Consider the following 22,983-nt stretch of genomic DNA (forward strand, 5'->3'; position numbering starts at 1 on the left):
ATGGGCTCTTTAGGGGGTGAGAAGGGGGTGAAGTTGGCACTGAATCGATCTGCCAGGATATTGGCAATGTCCTTGGGATCAGTATATTTAATGCCATTCTGTTGTAGCTCAGAGCAGATTTGAGCATTGTCATTTAGATTCTTGACATAGGGCCTTCTGGTTGTCTTTGGAATCTTTGGCAATTTTATTAATTAATTTAATAAATTTAATTTAATTTATTAATAATTTTATTTTCGTAACTATCTTTGGAGGATTTTATGAGGGATCTCGGCTTCTTACTGAGGCTGGTGAGGGAGTTTTTTGCATCCCAGGATTTTCCTCTTTTCTGCAACAGTTTGTTCCTTCTGTTGTATAGTTTGTTTATGATAGGGAACCACCAGATTGGCTACCATTTTTTGGAGGAGAGCGTGTTGGTTCTATTTAGGATGACACGATTCACGCATGAGTGGATGTGCTCGTACAGTGCTTTAGTGTAGGATTCAGCAGTCGAACTTTCAGTTCCCGTCTGCATGGGTGTCATGAAGTTTGTCACTTCTGACTTGAGCAGCATGAAGTTGGCCTTGGAGAAGTTTTTTTACAGATGTTTCCTTACTGGGGTGTAGGGGGTGGGATGTGGATGTCAAAGGTGATTAGATTATGGTCAGACCTAACCAATGGGGGGTGACCACTGGTGTGGAGCATCGATTTCCCATGTTGGTAATGACCATGTCCAGGATATTGGAGCCCCTGGTGGGACTATGGATTAGTTGATCCAGGGCGTTGGAATTTATGAATTCCAAAAACCATTGGGCAAAGGTGTTGGTACACGAGTAGTTTTCCAGGTTGATGGCAGGGTAGTTGAAATCACCCAGTATTAGGGTGTTTGGTTATATCTTAATATTTTCCAGTATGTTTAGAAAGGTGTAGTGAGAATCTTGGGGCATGGTGGGGGATCTTTAGCAAGCTACAATTTGGATTGCAGTCTTACCTAGTGTTATTTGCATCTGGAGAATTTCAGATGCATTGTGTTGGCCAACTAGCCTTGAGGTGTGAATATCCTTAGTAAATATGGACACTCCTCCACCTTTAGTGTTTCGGTCCTGGTTTGGTGATTGAAAAGTGTGGTAAGAGTTGTAGCCTGGAATTGCAGGGGTGCTCTCTGGAGCCTTGAACCAGATCTCAGTTACTGCACAGATATTGATGTTCTCCATTTTTAGGAGTTCTTTGAGAGAGTGCATTTTGAGGTTAGACTTCTAGCGTTGAGTAGCATTACCTTCAGATTTTGCATACTTGTACCCGTTACGGTGGTGGTTTTGTCCTTTGAGCCTTGCCTAAAAAAGGCACTATAAGGGTGGCAAGAGCCTTAGCCAGTAACCTGAATCCCAGGGGCAACAGGTGCAGACCATCTCTGGCAAAGCATCATGGTTTGCCGATCATGTCGTCCCAGACAGACAGATACTGGATCCCCTTTGAATGGCACCAAAAGCTTAGCCAATTGTTGAAGTCAATCATTTTGTCCTTATACTGTGGTATCATTCTGGGCGAAGGCAGGATGCTACTCAGGGCTAGGATCATACTTGCCTGGGTCATATGATCCGAGAGCTCTTCCATGTCTCTTTTCATGTAGTCCAGGGAGGTACGTCTCAAGTCACTCACTCCAACATGGACAATGACAGAGTCGTATTTGTACTTGTTGTGGAATGACTTGAGTGCATGCGTTATGTGGCGGATCCTGGCACCCGACAGGCAGCTGACTGTAATTTTCTCCTTGTTCAGCCTGGTGAGTGGGACATCAGTGTGCCTGACTATAGAGTCACCTATGACTAAAGTGTTGGGTACGTTTGTCTTGCCTTAGGGGCTGTTGGGTGGCACACTGGTGTTGTGAGCTATGTGATACTTTGGTTCTGATTTGTGTTTGTCTGCATTTCAGCTTCAGATGTCCTGGGCAGGTTAATGTTAAGGGCCTCCGCATATGTGGGTTTAAGTGTTGCTGTGTGGGGTGTTGGTGGTGAGGGTTTTGAAGGGCTATGTGTTGCTTGATGTGTAGTGCGGGTGTTAACTTTCTCTTCTTGATTGTCTAGCACAATTTTGACTGGAGAGAGCTTTGCTTCCAGTTTGGCTATGTAAGTGCATCTCATTTGCAGGTTATAGTGTTGGGTGGTAGGAGGAGAAGGTTGTCTGTGTACATGAGGCAATTGCTGCATTGCCCCAGTATGCCCAGATTCACCAGGTGGACAGGAGAAATCACTGGAAGCTGACCTTTGGACATGCCTGGTTAGGTGCTTTTTTTCCCCTTACCTTAGCAAGGTACTTTGCAATTATAGGCTGTTTAGTGCCTACGATTAATTTCTCCTTATTAACAAGGAGAGTTGAGTGCTTGTATCAGTTTAAGGATTCCTAGTGCTTTCCAGCAGGTTTTAGAGCAAGTGCTAGTCACAGGGACTCCAACCAGAAAAAGTCAGGAATCAATGCACTCTGCTCCTGCTCTCACCAGGATCAGAATATAAGCACAGATTCCAAGCTGTCACTTATAAAGCAGTTTTAAGCATTCTGGTGATCAGCAGTCTCCAGGAAATAATGTAACTGCACTCCTTCTATCACCAGGAGAAAACAGAAGCACTAATCCCAAGATGACTACTGAGAGGCAGAATGTGGGTTCTCCAATAACTGGTGGTCTTGCAATAGATGCTTAAAGGTAAGATGAAAAAAATGGTTTATCCTAAACACTGCAGTGTGCACTAGAGGAATTAGATGTGAAAGTAAGTAACATAAGTTTTACCTGACTAAAAAGTTAAGTTTTAGTGGAGAGTCACTATTTTTAGATTGAAAGGGGGATGGTCAATTTTGCATTCTGGTACTATGGAATACAGTAGGATGGCCAATAAATTTAAATAGTTGAAGGGGCAGTTTAGTACTGCCATTTATATGCAGATGTTTATGTGGTCGTACAGGGCTTTTGTGTACTCCTCTGCATAGTCTTCTGGGTTTTATGGATTTTGGAGTGTTTGGAATCTAGCTAAGCTGTGTCTTAATAGGAGGTAGTCTGCCTTAGAAAAGTTCTTAAAGTTTTTGGTGTTTGGCTGGGGGGGGGTCTAGTTTTACCTTAATTTCAAGAGAGACCTCTTTGTGATCTAATCTTACTAGTGTGGATATCACATTTGGGAGGATGCAGTGCTCTCCCATATTTATAAGTACCAGATGTAGGATATTTGTTCCCCTGGTGGAACTGCAAACCAGCCGTTCCTGAGTATTTGAATTCACAAAGTCGAGAAATCTTTGGTCCTGTATGTTAGTAGTCATGTATGCCTCCCAGTTAATGGATGGGTAGTTAAAATTACCCACAAGTATCATATTGGGTCAGATGGTGAGTGATTCAAGTAACTTTAGGTAATATGTGTGGGTTTACTGGCTCATGGAGAGAGACCTGTAGCTAGCAAGAATATAGTAATAGATTTTTCCCATAGTTGGGCATGGGGTAGCTTAAGCATTTCATATTGTTTGACCAGCCTAGAGGTGAAATGATCTTTTATGTAGATAGATACTCATCCACCTTTCACTCTTCCACATTCAATGGGTGAACAGAAAGAATTATAGGTGTCATAGCCATGCACTGCCAGAGTGCTTTCCACGGCTTTAAACCACAGTTTAGTAAATGCACAGACATCAGCAGTCTCCAAGGTGAGGACAGCTTCTAGGGATTGCAGCTTCTTGTTGAGACTCCTAGCACTGAGCAGTAATTCCTTCAGCTTGTCTTGAGTAGCTTTTATGTTGGAAGGTTTGCCAATTTATGTTGGAAGATTTGTCTGTTTGGCAATGCCTAAAAAAGGGAATATAGGGTTGGATAATGTTTTTGCCAATATACAAAAGCCTAGAGGTGACAGGTAGAAACCATCCCTGGCAAAGCAGTGTTGTCTCTCAACCATGTCCTCCCAGGCTGACAAATATTTGACCCCTTTGGAATGACATCAGTACTAAGCCAATTGTTAAAGTTGATTATTTTCTGTCTGTATTGTGGCATCATCCTTGGAGACGGCAGAATGCTGCTCAGTGTTATGGTCATACCTACCTGTGACACATATTCTGAAAGTTTAACCACGTCTCCCTTCATATAGTCCAGGGAGGATCGTCTCAGGTCAGGTCATTTATGTGCAAGTGAGTCACATTGGTACTTAGAGGTGAGTGACCCGAGTGCTTGCATGATCTGCCGGATGACCAGAATGACGAGTTGTGAAATGTTCCAACTTACCGGCTTGAGAGTTGAAAGATTATGAGATGCAGCTTTATGTGTTGTGCTGGTAAGTGTCTTGTTTGTGTGCATGTGGAGTTTCTGAGGACTGTGTATGTGAGGCCTTTGAAGCTTGAGTAGGTTATACATGAGCACCTCCAAATATGTAGGTCTATGTGTATAGTCCTTAGTTGGTGCAATGAGTGCTGTGTGTGAGTCATTGACAAAATGTTTCTTGCATTTTGTGCCTGTGTGTTAGAGTGTGGCCTCCAGTGACAATGGGTAACTACATCTCTCACATACTGTATTTGTCTGTTGAAGAATTAAGTGGTTGTCAGTGTACATGAGGCAATTGCTACATTGCATCAGGATGCCCATCTCCATCAGGCTGAAAACAATGATGGTAGAAAAGTGCCCATCCATTGTTGGCAGTCTTACTCTTCTTGCAAGGGATAGGAATGGAGGGTGTTTATAACCAGACAATGGGGCGGAGGCTTACTCAATGTAATCTGTAGCTTACCTAGCCTGCGAAGCTGTCCAGTGCCCAAAGAAGATGATCACTTTGCAGTGATAGTCCTGGGTGCTATACAAGGTAATGCAACTCTAAATAGTGCTAACTGAGTGTATAAGTGCTGCTCACCACACAAACTGGTTGCCTGGTGAGTACCAGAGGACTGAGGTATAGTTCTGAGGTAGTTCTATAGGGAATTTTCAACTTCTGTAGTCTACGTATATACAAGGCACCGCTAACTGCTGCTGCGTGAAGAGCAGATTCGTGTAAACGTGGGGCTTAAATCCGCTCAGAAAAAAACAAGTTTAACACTAAGCCCACAGTCCAATTAGATAAGCAAGCACAGAATGAGCTATCAGTAATGGCTAGCTCAGGTTAGTGAAATCAGCCCTCTCTTGCCACAAGAGTGCAAACTTAGACCATCTGAATGTAAAATGACTGGTCTGCAGCCCAAGTGTTGAGGAAAAACAAACAGATGCCTGGAACTAACTTAACAATTCACTAGATACACTGTAATTAATACAGAACAGCAGCCCTTACAGCAGTTTGAAACACAACTTGATTTTTGAAAACGTGCAGAAAAATAAATTAAATATCACAGTAAAATTTCACATAGGTGAAAATAAACAGTGCATGTGCAGAAATTATAATTGCACTCTTCTTTTCAGCCTTGGATGGCTTCAGATACTTGCAAAATCACTTAAAGTCTCTGGTGTCATCAACAAACAATATGCAGTTCACTACTGAACACACACTGCAAACCCTACTTGCAGTCAGGCACCTCAGCAACCTATCAGTCACCCCATCACACACTAAATGCTTTTAACACACATACTGTAAACCCTTCCTACAAACCCACACACATACACACACGCACACACGCGTGCGCATGTGAGTACACACACACACACACACACACACACACACACACACACACACACACACACACACACACACACACACACACACACACACACACACACACACACATACACACACATCAATCAGCTCCCAATGCCTGTACTCTGAACCAGTACCCCAACCTCTCAGCTCTGCAAGTGAAGAGCAGCAAAAAAAAAAAAAAAACATTAAGCACTTCACTATATTAATCCATTCCCCACTCTAGCTTATTAGATTATTACAGATCCACACCTGGCCATCACAGCTCTTGCACTGAAAATCAAAAACAGACATTCCTTCTGCTGGCACACAAATCAGGTGGGCAAATGCACAAAATGCCCCACCCGCCCTCCTGACTGGCCATTCAGGTCCTGTTTCTGTGCACTGACCCTCCTCCATTTTATTAAAAAAAAGTATTCTGATAAACTGTAATAAACTATTTTCTACAAATGTAGAAAACAGTTGCTGCAGTTTATACCCTGCCTGCAAAAAACACTACAAAACTCAGGCTCTAGTTAAAAAAGTGATTTTGTTTTTTACTTTCAAACTATAGCAAGCTGAAGTTTAGACCACACATGGAGTGCTATACCACTTAGATTTGACCGCAGATGCAATACCAGCCTTTAAAAGATGGCACTGTATTAAAGACCGGGATTGCTTGTTCGCACCCACCTCGGCACTTTGTGCTCAAGACAGTCAATCCTCTCGCCCCACAAACAAACATGCACACACACACACACACACACACACACACACACACACACACACACACACACACACACACACACACACATCAGTCTTTCACAAATGCTAACAAACCCCTATATGTAATATACTTTTGACTACCTATTCCACATTTACTTGCCCAATACAAACCAAACACACCTACTTGTGCACACTGAACAAACTTACCCACATGTCCATTGTTCTGGTAGACCTAGCATCACTCTTACAACCACTTATTATATAAGAAAGAAATGCATCTAGCAAAATGGTATCCCATACATGCACTCACTGCTGACACAGACATATACTCAGTAAATATTTATATGCAACCAGAGTGTTAAGAGACCAGTAAGAGACAACAAGAAGGCACCTGATAATGGTGCCTACAATACAACAGGCTAAACCCACAGAAAGATAATCTGTTTAATCTGTTGCTGATATTTCACTCAGTTAATGTAACAGAATATATAGACAGCAAAAAACATGGTGGTTATAAACAATTAGCAATATAAAAATAATATTCCTATTATAAATGAATTATGTTTACAGAGTAAATTATCTATTTATATACGAGTATACAAGTAGCTCACAGATATCTCTACTTCACCCACAGATGTTCTTCTAGTATTCAAAATAAGCAGTGTTTTACTTGTTATCATTAAATGGTTCAGGGGTAAGTTGTCAACAAAACCTGCATGCTGCATATTAAAGTCTGATCCTTCTGCTTAAAGTATGGTCAAAGGGTATATTACAGTGCTGATGACACTTAAAGGGCATTTATGTTATTGTGTACTTTATAGTGTTGTATTCTGCTGTCAGTATATAAGTGACTTACTGTCAGAGTTATTGACAGTGATGTGCCTGAAGCAAAGCTCTACAAGCAAAGTATAAGTGAATTTTATATATATACACACACACATGCATGCATATACACACACACACACACACACACACATATATATATATATGTACATATATATATATATATATATATATATGTATATATACATATATATATATATATATAAAATATATATATATATATAAAATATATAAACACACACATACATATATATATATATATATATATATATATATATATATATATATATATATGGGTCCCCTTCAGTAGATCGAACGTTTATAAGTTCGAACCACATATCGCCAAGGCCATATGTTCAAACTTGTAAAAGTTAAATCGGACTGAATGGAGATCTCCGTACAGAGTGGAAAGGGAAGATTTCCCATTTCCACAATGTAGTGCAATCCCGGAGTTGGTATATTTAAGTAAGGGGGTGTGGACGGTGCAGGGAGGCATAGCCCCCCTGCTATAGATGTTTAGTTTTGCATTTTTTGGTTTTATGTGTTTTTACTTCAGTGTTCAAACTTTTACAAGTTAGAAAACATGGTCTCGGCCATATGTGGTTCGAACTAGTAAAAGTTCGATCTACTGAAGTAGATCCATATATATATATATATATATATATATATATATATATATATATATATATATATATATATATATACAGAACCTGGTCTGCAACTTTCTGCAGGTTGATGCACAATAGTGGCATATAATCACAGTTTTTCCACAATACTGACAAGACGTTCATCAATGGTAAAGTAACAGCACTGATGCTGCAGCCTCAGGTCTTGCTATTACAGCAGTTTTCCAAGTTACAAGAAGCATCACATTGCATAGAAACTGAAGATAACAAAACAGAACGGACATATATGTCTTGCTTTCACCATAATTTAAATAAATTATTTATATATTAAATAAATAAGCATGGAGGCAAAATAATGATTAGGTTATAAATCAGTAAAAAGGAAATCAGTCAATATATTATATAACTGAATAACAAAAAACTGAAAAAAGTGAAACCAGAAACAAAACATGAGGCGGAGAGATGGGTCATATATTCTAGGTATGACATGGCATTGCAATGATCTCAGGGGTGAAGTTGGTTGTATAGCCTGCAAGAAAAAGGGAATGCAAGAAGCTAAGGCAATTCAACTAACCAGGATGTTTGGGGAGCTCATAGACTGTGCCAGCCAATTCCAAACAGACAGAAAAGGATAAATGTATACACAGTGCGGAGAAAAAGGAAAGCCTGACAGGAAAGCAGAGCTGCAAGATAGAAGAATGAGTGGGTTGCAACTAGAGAGGAACGGGTTAAGAATGAAGGTGGAGAGGCAGAGAAGGTGAGTTTAACTGACAAGGACAATGCAAATAACTGACAAGGAGAAAGCAAATGTGCAAGATGCAGAAGGGAATACAGAAACTAATACATAAATAGCACATAGGTTCATAGATGTTTACTAGGCTAACGACCACAAGGGCCTTTTTAGGCCTAGCCATGCATCCCGAACTTCTGATAAGTTCTGACACCCTTGTTAAGTGTAAGCATGGGCCTGGGAGATGAGCCATTTACAGGTTAACTGTCTGCATTAGAGGCATAGGATGAATTTCCAGTTTCCTGTCCAATTATCCAAGTTGCACTTGAATTGGGTTAGGGAGGAACTCTGCTTTACATGGACAGGGAGCCTGTTCCACAGATGGGGTAGTCCATGGGGTAGTCCCTGGGATACGTACCTATCTCTCCAGCAGGTCCTATTTATATTACATGCAAGGTTTAAGTCTTTAGGATGGGTAATTCTGGTACAAAAGGAAAACTGAAGAAAGGAAACAAAAGAAAGGAGGAGGATGGTAGTGAATAATGTAGAAATAAACAGCAGGATAAAGAAGCAGTGCTAGAAAGTGCGGCAAGGATGACCCTACATAGGAAGAGTCCATAGGAGAAGCAGGTAGGAGAACTAACACTAATACTCTAGGAAGGGCTGCAGCACAGATGGCATGTCAGAAGGGGGAAGAGGTTCTAGTGGTCAGATACCTGATCGCAAGGAATGTCAGGCAAGTCAGAGTGGAGACAAAAAGCGACAGTGAGAATTATCTTAGGACTGAACACATACCAAAGAAATAAAGCTTTTCATCTATAAATTTCACATGCTTGCACAGTTTTGGCTCATTTTCACAGAGCTCACAAACACTTGGATTGTATCCAATGCAATCCTAGCTCATAAGTATTTTAAAGTGATTTATTGCACATATAAGATATTTAAGAGTACTTCTGCTGTATTTTCAATTTATTTATTGTATTTTGCTGACCTTTTTAACTGCACAGGGCCATGCTTTTCACTGACTTTGCTGCTGGTTTATCGGCATTGTGGTCATTTTAAAGTTGTGTGTTTCTTCCGGATAGTTTGTCTGATTGCCTGTTTGAATTCACTTTGGACTAACTGTACTGTGGTTTTACACTAATAAGGCTTGGAACTGCATTTGTAGTGTGAGAAGAAGGTGGTTTCATCTGTCTGAGCTGGGGTCACACAGGAAGGCTTTAAGTGAGACAGCTTGATTGGTCAGAGGGAAATTTGCTTTGTTTAGCGAGTTTTCTCTGCCTCTGTTAATTTCTCATGTTTGCTGGCTGCTGCTCATCACACAGTGGCAGTTAGCAGTCCCCTGTACATACACAGGCACTCAGAATTCAAAATTTCCATATAAAACTCCCCCTGAAATTTCCACAGTACTTAGCAAGCACCCCCGGAGTCTGGTCTTAAATAGTCTTGATTGTAGTCTATACTCTTACAGCAACCAAGCTAGCCAGCACTAAATCCCTCCTGTACCGTCCTCTTCTGCAACTAGAAATAAGGATCCAATGTCATGGGCATGCACATCTCTGTTATCTCTGCAACCAGTCTGGTGGATAAAGGCATCCTGAAGCAATGTAGCAATTGTCTCTTGTTTACTGCAACCACTTAATTCTCAAATTGCTACAGTGCGTGGGAGATGTATTTACATAATGTCACTGAAGGCAAGGCTCTAGCATACAAGCACTTATAGTAACAAAAATGTTCTCAATAACACATACACTACACCCACCTCAAATAGTATGGACCAGACACATAGACTCACAAATGCTGAGGCACTAAATCATTATCTCCCTAAAATACAAAAATGTCCCAGACACTGCACAAACAAAAAGTATTCTCAGAAACCTCAAGTGCATTCCAAAACATCAGCACCTACCATGACATATATGGCCACTTCCTACTGTGTCTCAGCCTCTAAGCCCACAAAGCACGCTACCAGATAACCCAATATTTTGTTCATCCATTGTGAGACACACAGATGTCCAAAGGACAGAATCATGGTCAGCCATCTGTCAGAGGCAAGGATCAGTCAGATCACTCACACAGTTAGGCTGTTGAACTACAAGTACCAGTATGGCTCAGTCAAAGTCCATATGGATGTAAATGACCTAAGAAATACTTCCTGGACTTCATGAACACAGACATGATAGAGCTCTTGAACTATTTGTTCCAGGCCAGTATAAGCCTAACATTCAGGAGCATTCCATTTTCTCCAAGGATGGTGCCACAACATGGAAGAAAATAACTGACTTTAACAATTGTCCTAGAGTACAGTTTCATTCGAAGTGGGTACATTTGTCAGCCTGTGACGATATGGTCGACAGACCACACTGCTTTGCCAGGGAAGGTCTAACTGTTCCCTCTGGGATTTCAAATATTGGCTAAAATCTTGTCCACTCCCATGCTGCCTTTTTAGGTATTGCCAACCTGATAAACCTACAAACATAGCTAAACCAGTCCAGGAATAATAGCTGTGTAAAGGTAAAGAAAACATTTTGAAGAAAAAAAACACAACAGTTATGTTAATGGAGGACTTTAATCTCCTACAAACAGTCTGGTGCAATCTAGGGAAAATGAAAGAATGGTACTAAACTAAGAGTAACTCATTCATTCATGTAGTACAGGATGGTTGAAAACATAAGACAGCAAGAAGCAAAACTGATCCTGGCCAGAAGTAACCATGTACAGGTTAGATTCATCAGGTAAACAAACAAAACCAATTTGTGGAACTAGTGAAATGCTGACTACACTAAGTTATGAGAAATTTCTTACACCAATACTTGAGACCTGAGACAAGTAGCAACTAGTAGTAAAAATAACAAGTGAGCAAAAGAAATTCCCATATTAAAACACAGCTATGTAGGAATAAGAAAGAGAACAACATTGTTAATAGGGAGGCAACTCATGTAAAGGAAAAAGCATATCGGGTGTTAAAGAAGAGTTAGGAGGGGTATGACGAAACTAGATAAAAAGGTTATAGTACAAATAGCAAAGATAACTCTGCTGTATGAGGTAGTAAAAAGAATAAATAGACTGCAAGGAAAAAAATATTCTTTATACACATAGGGGTAAATAAGGTAACAGAGACACAGCGACTGTTCAAGGAGGAGTACAGGGAAGACTGAGAAAAATATGCAAAAGTTCTCAATGAATTCTGCAGTTCCACCTTCACAAATGAGAGAAAGAAGAAACAGTGTCATCAACAAATGGAAAGGACATCTGATTGACAGTAATACACCAAGGGAAATTGCATAAAAGAAGCACAAGGAATTAAAGAAAGACAAGGTTCCTGACATTACCACGGATGCTAAAGACCTTGGTGGATTTACTTACTATTACTTTGATAGAACTCATTAGCCAATCAGGCAGCATTTCAAGGTTCCAGAAGACTTAAGTGAGGCCATGGGAGTTTGTCTCCACAAGGGGGAGTCAGAAATGACATGGAAACCTAAAGACTCTGACATTCATATGTTCATATATTCATAAGTAGTTATTAGACTTGCAGTAGGGACCACTGAGAAGCTTAACTCAAATTCCCATTTGCCCCTAAGCACTGGTTAAGTGGCTTGTTCAAGGTCACACAGCAGGCAAGTGAAGGCTAAGGGAATCAGATCCTCCACCACATGAACTACAGCTCACATTCATAATCCTCATCAACAGGGAAAGTCATGGGAATGATACTAAGGGAAAGACTAGCTGGTTTCACTGAAAACAGCAGCCTGCTGGAAAAGTAACAATATGGATTTGTGAAAAGCAGGCCACATCAGTCCAACCACTTTCAGGATTATGACTGGGTTATACCAGAACTTAATAAAGGAAACCTAGTAATGATAGTATATCTATCCTGACTCTGCTAAAGCCTTTGAAACATGAAGGCACATGGAGAAAGACAAAAGTTGATTTAAAGGTAAGAAGGGTGGATGGGTGACATGAAGTAGAGAGTTGCTAAGGAGCCAGAACTGGTTAGTGGAATTCCACAGAGTGAGCTCTATGACCAAAGGCCTTAGGTGCCTTTACATGAAGCATCACAAGGGGCACTGAGAATGGAATCAACTTATTAGCAAATCACTTCAAGATAAAAGAGACAGTGAGGGATGTGGAAGAAGGCATTCAAAGGTACTGTGGATATTACCAGAGTGAAATGAGAAATGGAATTGAAGCTTTAATCACTTCACCTGGGCTCTTCTAATTCTAAAACAGAATATGAATGAAGGAGTGATGATAAAAAGAACAAATCAGTGAATAAAACTTGAAGTAGTAATAGCAGAAACGAATCAAGTACAAAATGTAAAAGTTCTTGTCAATGGCATTATGATGTTGAGCTGGATTATTAATGGAACAGATACCAGGAACAAGACGTTATTGCACACCTTTAAAGATCCATGGCCAGCCCTCACCTGGAGCACTGTGTTCCTCTCCAAATATGGATAAGGATATGAAGACAAGAGGGAAGGTACAAACAAAGGGTGCCTTGTTCATAAAAGGAATGGAGGACAAGGGGTATGAGAGGACACTATGGGAGTCAAATCTATTCTCACCAGAGGATAGACAACAAGGGGGACACATGATATGTGTACACAAGATACTTAAGAGACATTATCAAGACAAACATTAAAGAGTAAAGACAAAGTACATTGAAGGTGGCATACCCACCACATTGAGGGCATGTGTTTAACTTCGACATTAAAAAGTATTTTTCACAGAAAGAGTAATTGATAAATAGATGATATTATCTGAACAGGTATTAGACAATAAGTCCTTCAATAATTGGTATGGGTGGTGGTTAGGAGAGAAGGCAAAAGAGGAATAAGTGAATTATATCAGCTACTCAAATAAGATAGACTAGATAGACTTTTTTTTCCTGAGGTCTCAGGCAAGGAATGTAACAGGGCATCCTGCTGTACATCAGCCCTTTGCAGGAGAAGAGGTGTAATCAGCTCTGATGTCCATTTCATGTCCCACTCCAGGGCTGTTTTATAGGGCAGGTTCCAGGGTGGGGAAAATAAAGAAAAACTCTACCTAGGTAACAGTATGATGCTGCACTGGGACACCTTGATTTCCTTGCTGGCCCTAAACTAAGTGAAGTAAGTCCAGTAGAGTATAGGAGAGTTAGGTAGACCCACTAATCAAGGAGAAGCACTGGGAAGCATGCCTCTCAACTTCCAGACTCTAAAAACAAAAACAGCCATCTAAAAATCTGGACATCTAATTAGCTTAAAATTTGAATACCAAATAGCACATAACTCCTCCTGCTTCTAGTAGGAATAGGGAATACTTATAAACACGTTTAAAAAACAAAGTGACAAAAATGATGAGAAAATGTAAGCACATTATCACAGAGACAATGTTAAATCTGTAGACTTTAATGAATTGAATCACAAACCTCTACCACACAAGGTTATTTAGTTTTGTTTCAAAAAAAGGAAGTTGTAACATGTGTCCTCTTTCTTTAAATTATCGTTGTCCCTAGTGTGTTGGTCATGCAGTGTGGTTTTCTTTGCACTAGACAGCTTCAAAAGTCCCATGTGATGAGTGGAATTCAAAAAACTCTATTAAGGAGTAAACCAAGCCTGAAAACAGGGACATACATCCAAAAATAGGGTAATCCTAAATCAGGCATGAAAATAAGAATGCTTCTACAAAATATGGACAATTGAGAGGTCTGCTGGAAAGTGCATCACGGTCAGCTGGTAGAGAAGCATAAATATCAACCCCCTCCCCCCCAAAAAATCCTAAAATCTGGATTTGCAAACCAGTTCTCTGTTTTGATTGTCTCTACTTTGCTGCAGCTCATAACCAGTTCCTGTTTAAGTGAGAGCACGTTTTGTAAAGCTTTGCAACAGTAATGAGAGAAACGCATACCTCACTCTAAAGTGATCTAATATATAGCTTATTTTGAATGGTCATGTTTCTTTTATGAAAATATACCAGTGAACAGCTCATTTATTCCATGTTTACATGTTTTTAATATGGGGGCAGTGGATATTCAGATTGTTATGGTTTATGTACATGTGAAAAACTTTCACTTTAAGTTCACTTCCATCTGCAATTTGGAACAAGTCGAATATCTGAGAACAAAAATGGAGTGAAGTATCCTTAGGTAGAAATATGAGGATAAATTAATAAGAATAAATCAGCCAAGCACCTTTTCTTGATTAAGTACATTTTAGTGCAAGCATGAGAACAATCGAGAGAAAAGTTACCATCTCCTTAGCTTCTTGTTTTAATTCTTCAGCTAGTTTCTTCTTAGACTTTTCCAGGGACTGAATCATCTCCTTTAATTTTACAACTTCCTCATCTTTATCCTAAGTGAAAACAAATCAGGTTTACTATGAAAAAGACTGACTCTGTTTATATAGTTTGGTCAAGAATCAAAACCTAAATTAATTTTTCAATGAAGCAAAATTATCAGAAGTATCAACAGTTTGCTGAAAAGCATTATAAAATGGAGTTAAACTACAGTCATTGGCCTGGATAACAGCTAAGCCCGTGATTCAGCCCTGATGACGTTAAAGAGTGAAAGTGTTTTGAATAATCTGTATTTTAGCGAGTGATGTGGTTTCTCAGGCAAATTTATTCATCTTAATCCCTGTATTCCTTTCTGATACAGTGTTTGCCATATGCTGGCCAAATGAACAAATGTTCAGATTATAAGCTTTTTCATTGTACTGGTTGAAGAAAGTATGAACAATTCTTAATACACCACTTTCAAAGTTAACATGCTCAAAAGTGTACCCTGCCTTGCAACATATTAAAATATTTTTAGATAAGCATTCACTAATGCCGAAGTTGCTAGACAATTTAAACCAATATGCAAACAATAATGCACAATAGAGTGGTCATTACTAAAAGAAATGGACCACCTTCTGGCATGATAAGGCTCATTTTCAAAGGTATCTTTACACAGGGCACCCATAAAGAAAAGCCATGCAGTACAAATCTAGGGGCAACATATTAGAGCAGTCACACAATCTAGGCAGTATAATTTTAATCCAGACAAGAAACTGAGATACCTTGAGAAAGCAGGACAAATACATAGAATGCATCAGGACAGCACCCAGAGGTCAGACTCAAACACAAGAGCCTGGATATGGGATACAACAGAACTAATATCATCATCATGGTATTCCACTGCTGTTTTTAAATTGGTGATTCAAATGGCACCCAGGTATTCAGGTTCCTTCCCAGGGAATGCACCTTTCAGCTCCAAAACTTATTCATTAATTAAATCTTTCTTTAAAGAAATATTTCTGCATTATCAGATTTTACAAGTAGCAACTTTACTTATAATATAAATATAAATGACACTATAGGAATGTGTGGGACCAAGAACAGCATGTTTAACCATTTCTTTCTTTAATAAAAAAAATGCTACATTAATCATCTATGCAGGTCAACCAAAAACAGTTTTTTGTATAAATTATTTTTCTAAGATTTACTTAGGAGCAGTTTTCCTAGACAGTACTTATACTGAAGTCAAAAAGTAATTACCTTATTAGTTTCAATTAGTTTTTCGATTTGCTGCATAAATGTGAATGCTTGGTCCTTTAATGCTTTTGCTTTGTTATCTTCCATTTTGTTTGTCAACTGTCAAACAAAAAACGCAAAAGAAAGTAAACATATGATGCTTCCTCATGCAAAAGCTTTAAAAGACTACAACAAAGACTCAGAAAGAGATTGACTAATCATAGTTAGTATGTCTGTCATTCAATTTAACTGATCAAATTCAACAAAGCTAGAGAGGCTTACCAAAACAAACCAAAAAAGTGACTTCTGAATTGTTAGCTTATAAAGTACAATTTTCTGACGTGGTAGCATAATCAGTGTATTATAATGTTTATGAGGGTTAAGAAAAGCAGGATAAGAATAAGATTACAGCTAGTCCAGCATTATGTTAGCACTGAAATGTCTGTTCTTCCCATCAGCCAATAGACAGATGAAACATTATAACGTATTAGTTTTACATTTGTTTGTAAACCAGTCTCTGTGAGCATACCAGATGAATCCTTTTTTCCATAACAACATGAACAGGCTTAATAGCATACAATAACTGTACCTGAGCACACATAACTAGAATTCAATGTATACTGTAGTGTACAATATACACAAACACAGAGTACAAAAGCTGAACAGAAGTGAGAATTAGAACACCAAAAGGAGTCGGTAAGAGTTGAAAGCATGCTTTTGGTATTATAAAGCCAAATAAAGTTCAAGAGAATGTTGACAAACTGATGAAAAGACAGCAGCAAGACACATCTCTTAACCTATTACTTGCAGAATCAGAGACAATGCCAAAAATAAGCAGGGAGAAAGGCTCCATATTAGGGACACTTTTGTTTACATTTTGGTAGCACTGACTTAAGAAAGTTGGCAAAATAAGATGTAAATTAACATGCATTTTCTAAAATAAAAGAAGTATGTAACACTATTAATATTTGTTCACTGAAATGCACTACTATTTCTCAAAAGAACATCAAGTTGGAGGGACAGAACAGATATTTGAACCAAAATCAGGGACATCCCTGCTACCAAGGGGCATACAAGAGGTGTGGTAAAATATATGATAAACATAAAAAAGGAAATAAGTATCTCACAAGGAGTTTATATCACGTTATCGAAAGATGGAAATAGTGAACGCTATTTCATCAAACCTAAAATATTTAAACCACATAATATCGAACATTCAGAACAGCGAATGTTTTCCTTGGGAAACACATACATACAACACAAGCACACCTAAAAAACATCAATACACACACATACACTTATAATCCTATAACTAACCCTACACTAAACTATACATACACTATCTATCCACTTACCTTAACCCAAACCCTAACCCTAAGGTCTGTCACTATCGCACACTCACCTAACCCGCACCCTAACTCTAACTCACTTAACCCACCCCTAACCCTAATTCACCTAACCCGCACCCTAACTAACCTAACCCGCACCCTAACCCTAACTCACCTAACCCGTACCCTAATCCTAACAACCACACAATCGCACACTTACCTGAACCAGACTGGTAAATTTCCACCACAGCGCTGAAAATAGCAAAGCCACAGAACCGGCCAACCGAATTCTTTTCCTAGGAAAGAATTTGGTGTTCTGCAGCTTCGCTATTTTTAGTGTCCACTCAAAAGGGGTCGATATTAGAACATTCAAAGTTTTAAAATGTCGATGTTCTGATATAGACCCCTCACAAGGAGTAGAATAAGTGATGAATCTGAACACATGAAGTAAGATGATTTCCAAGAAAATTATACAAGAGCACCTCATATATGGTCAACATTTGTTATACTGCTCCGATTTCAAGGTTCACATCTGAATCCTCTACGCTGCCTGCTTTGACATGGGACTAGTCCCATTTGTACTCTTCCATTAGCTTAATTAAAGAGCCAATGACAGAAACAGAGAGAGAGAGAGAGAGAGACTTCCTGGATCTGTTGTTGTCAAAATGGACCTATAGCAGGCACACAACAGAGTACTAGTGAGGTCTGTCTTCTTTTTCTTTTAAAAAAGACCAGAAAAGAAAAAAAGATCACCCAGCTAAAGATGTTCCTGGCTAACAGTAAGGCTCATTTGGGCTCATATTTTCATGATATCCCTCCTAAGGAGGTCATTTTTAGTAAATCACTGAGGATTACAAGTACGAGGCAATAATCTCTGGAGTGTCTTACTTCTTAATGATCAGAAAATGCATGATGATGCAAAGGCTTTTGTTCTATTATAGGTAACCTTGCAATAATGTCAGTCATTGGAGTTTCATACATTTTATTGTTCAGAGAATCCATGATGATGCATCACCCTTTGTTCTATTAACTTGTTTTTTAAGTTAGTGAAATATTTAAAAATTATTCCTTTTCTGTGTCATTTTCTCCTATTATTTTGGCTTTGTCTACAAATCTTGAGCAAAGTTGTTGACAGGTATTTTGGACCATTCCTCATAAAATGTATGTTTTTCTGGCAAATTGTCGACTGAAGTCATTAAATAATGCAAGTCATGTATGTTTCAGACTTAATATCCTTCCAAAAACATTTGCTAATGCAAAGCTTGTATCCCATCGGCTTTCTAAGTATTTAAGAGTAATATTTAAAATTTGCCCTCAAGTTTCTGTCTGTGTAATTCTTGAGCTAAAAAGTTGGGGAGGGGGGTTGCAATGGTTATACTATGTGGTTTTAAACCAGCAAGTTGAAGGACGTTCACAGGACATTACGCATTTATCCATTCATCTGATCTCAAGCAGATATTTAAGATGTACACAATTATATAAATTGCTGCCACTGTTTTTTTTTTTCAGACAAGAAACATCTTTATTGATTTATCACGACACAGAAAATCATATATTTACATAAATGAAAGAAAAACATATTGACATATTTTCAGTTGCAAACATTATACATCACATATTATCTTCTATACAGTCATTGTCACTCGAACATTACATAGCTCATTCATTTCCTGCCTTCCCTTAAACCTCATTCCTGATCCAAAGCATTATTCTATAAGTATTGTTCGCACATTCCCATTTTTTCCATATAGCTTGCTCCTACCCTTTTCTGAAGATCACACTTCCAGTGCTTTTATCTCTGTTACTATATTCACTACTTCTAGTACAGTTGGTTTAGACTGATTTCCATTTTCTACTAATTGCTTTTCAGCAGCCACCACATAAATGAATTGGAATTGATAAAGGTGACCTTTATGCATGTATAGGGACACACAGAACAGGATATGAGAGCTGTCTTGGTCCACAAATGTAGGGCAACAGGAATACAGAAGGAGAGGCCATTCTAGGCTTCTGTCTCGCAAATGGTTGATAATAGCCAATAGATGATTCAGCAAGAGAGACAGTCATAAAACCGCATACAAGGGTAGCTAACATGCAACTCAGGTAGATTTCTTCTTAGTAAGGAAAGTGCACTGGGGTAGAATCAGTGATTGCAAAGTCATCCCATGTGTAACCGCTGATTACCAGAATCACCTGCAGCAGTGGTCAGAAAAGGTTCTAAGGTCATCAGACACCAGGCCGAAGACCTAGAAGTTGACTGCAGAGAAAGCACAACAGTTCAAGGCATCAATGATTTGTCTTACAGCAGTGAGTATAACTTCCTCACAACTGATGTTCGAGATTTATACACTTTAATCCCTCAAGACATCAGGCGTAATTGGGTCAGGGATTATTTGTTGGAGAAACAAGTGGATGGTACCACTATCGAGTTGATTAATTATTTGTTGGACTTGTGCTCATGAACAACTATTTTATTTTTAATAAAGAATTTTATTTACAAAAAACTGGTGTTGCCATGGGCTCTCCCTGTGGTGCCACCTTTGCTAATACTGTGATGGCATACTGGGATAAAAATGTTCTATTCAGGGATGTAACCATCCAACATAGGGTGGTCTAGTACACCAGTTATTTGGATGATATTTTTATCATTTGGAAAGGTGACAAACCCATGGCATCAGCATCTGTTGAGCATATCATGACATTTACCAATTTTCTGGAGTTCACTTAGGATTTCCAAAATGATAAAATAGCTTACTTGGACGTTGAACTTATTAATGATAGATCTAGTGGGAGATTTCTTTCCAAGATGTTTAGGAAATCTACCTATTCCAATGCCTTCCTACACTACACCAGTTCCCACCCCCTTTATCAGAAAAGGGTGGTTGTCAAGGGTCAACTTGTTAAGGCAGCCAGAAGGTGTCCCTTGATTCTGAGTTCCACGTTGAGTGTAACCTTTTGAAGGATATGTTCATCAAGAGGGATTACCCAAAGGGACTTGTTAACCAGTTGATTAGAGAGGTGTATACAAAAAGGAATGATGGCTTCTTTAGAACACTTCTGTTTGGGGCCCAGGGTGGGACATCAACGGCATGTAGTTGAGACATTACCAATTTTTTCTGGTTGTACTGGCAGCCAACCAGGGGAGGATCCTTTGATTTCTCATGAGGGGCATACCATCCCAGTCACTTCAGCTACTTTAGCTGTTGCTTCAGTGAATGTGATGTCCCCACGACCACAGGTGGATGTTCGTATTAACCTTGGGTTTATTACTACTTTTTCATTGGATGTACCCTAATTAGATCCATTTTAATTAAGAATTGGGGCTTTTTACATGAGGATACGACCTTTAGAGATGGAGTGGGGGATGAGCCCAAGGTGGTCTTTAGGAAGGGCTGGAATTTGAAAGCAACAGTGGAAGGCTGTATGTCCCTCCACAATTCCCTTCATCATGGTATGTTTAAATGTAGATGTTGCCATTTTTGTAAACATATTAAAACTACTAATACCTTCATGGTATGTAACCAACGTTATTCTGTCAAAGAAAAGTTTAATTGTGATTCAAAGGGGGTTGTTTACTTGGGTACTTGCCAGAATTGTCCAGCATTTTATATCAGTAGGACAGAGAGACCCCTGAAAAATAGGATCTATGAACATGTGTATAGTATTGGGAAACTGAATTTAAATAATGCCCTGGCTAGACATGTGAAAATTAACCCTACCTATGAATTGTTGTTTATGGCTATAGATAAGGTTGACTTGGATGATGGGGCATTATCATTGAGACTTGATGAGAAAGAATTAGCCTGGCAGCTTATACTTAACACACATGCCCCCCCCCCCCGGACTCAGTGATAGTCTATCCATTAAATGTATTCTCAAGCTGAAATCTTTGGCTAGGTAATATGGGGCCCCCGTTTAATCATATATATTGTTCATTATATTGTATTGTACTGTGTAAATATATGTATATTTGTATGGATGGAGTGTGATACACACATACATATAATTTTGTGCACATATGTATAAATGTGTGATTATATATTTATTTTTATTTATTTATATATCTATATACACATTTACATTACTTAATATACATATATATATATATTTTTCTTATGTTGGTTTTTTACAAATTTTTCATATCCGATGGTGCTTTGGCAATGGATTTTGTGTTTTGTGCATATTATCTTTTTATATATAAATGTATTTAACTTTTTATACAAATTTGGGTATTTAGCTTTAAATGTGGGTGGATTGTAGACTCATATTTGATGATGTCATTGATGGTTGCCTATTTAAGTGATTTGTTGTTTTAACTTGTTTATCTGAAGAAGTTTGCTAAATTAAGTAAATGAAAGCACTAACTTTACCTTATGTGTGGCTTGGAGTCATTTATTTTCTTCATTTGGGGATTTGCAGTTCAGTTTGTGTTTGTTTTTGTGCTTTATATCATCTGTATACGTCAAAACTACTAGAATCACCACGTATCTAGTATCTTTCATTTTATAAGCTCCTTCACTCACTATCACATTCATTACCAATGCAAACAATATACCAGTGATGGGACATCCTTGTGTTCTACTACATTTCATGTATATTTCTTTGCTTAGCCACCCATTCATTAACACTCTAATTTCATTATTTTTATATGCCGATATACACATTTTGTTACTTATTCCATACTTCTACATAACATCCCACAAAGCATCATGTCCTATTGTATCAAATGCCTTTTCTTCCTTACCAGTGTTACATCTACTATTTTCACTGTTTTTTGTGCAGCTTAGCCAAATTCAGAACAACGGTTCACTTCCTAAGTTCCATATTATATTTCCACCACAGAATTATTCACTTGTCAGAAATCTTGCACCCTCTAACAAAATAATATCCACATCATATTTAGCACACCACTCCAGTATCCCTATCCTTCATATAGTGTTAATAATACTGCTAACATTTACTGAAAGTACTCTAAAATTGTTGTGTTTCATTCTTTTTAAGTTTAAGGGAAATATTTTTACATTTTTATTTTTTTATTTTTACTCTTTTCCCCAAGTGAATATTTTCCTGGGTTTATGTACAAATAATCCTTGATCCTCAGAATCAGATTTTTCACTGGCTGGAACTTCAAAAAATATTAGTATCAATCCTTTTTCCTGACATCTATTCCTAAAAGCAGTCTCTTGCTCTCATTTTCCCCACCATATTTTTTCTTCTTCTACAGCTTCTTCTTCTTCTAGTTCACATTTTCCCCCAGCCTCTTTCTAGCCTTCCTTATGTATGTTTTCACTCTCTCCCCTTCCTTGTGCATATTTTTTCTCTTTCCCCTTCTTTTTTATTATTTACTGTTTACTCTTGATAATCCATCCAAATGTGCCTTTTTTACAAAATTGCATTTAGGCATAACACCTTCTTGCTGTATATCCTTTCTCCCAACATTGGTTAAATTGTATCTTGTCACAATCATTAACTAAATGAGAAAAGTCCTCATGAAAGAAACACAGTTTAGGCTGGCTAGCATATATCAATGTCCCTCTATGACCAGCCACAAAAATAGCACTTGACAAGTGTTTCAACATGTTATTTTCACAGTTCAAAACAATTTCCAAACTCCACCCTCCATTCCATAAGTTTCT

At 38.5% G+C, this 22,983-nt stretch overlaps 1 protein-coding gene across 1 annotated transcript in view; it reads right to left on the reverse strand.

Moving 5' to 3' along the window:
- Nucleotides 1–22,983, reverse strand: part of LOC122800252 (protein Daple-like) — a 475,569-nt gene that overhangs the window by 115,752 nt on the left and 336,834 nt on the right. Inside the window, exons 14-15 of the mRNA XM_044069743.1 lie at nucleotides 16,044–16,139; nucleotides 14,756–14,857 (exon numbers count right to left, since the gene is read on the reverse strand). Of these exons, the coding sequence (XP_043925678.1) occupies nucleotides 14,756–14,857; nucleotides 16,044–16,139 (198 nt within the window). The remainder of the gene's footprint in view (nucleotides 1–14,755; nucleotides 14,858–16,043; nucleotides 16,140–22,983) is intronic.

This window comes from Protopterus annectens, chromosome 4.part0, assembly GCF_019279795.1.
Source record: "Protopterus annectens isolate FY-2018-M chromosome 4.part0, PAN1.0, whole genome shotgun sequence".
Lineage (NCBI taxonomy): Eukaryota > Metazoa > Chordata > Ceratodontiformes > Protopteridae > Protopterus > Protopterus annectens.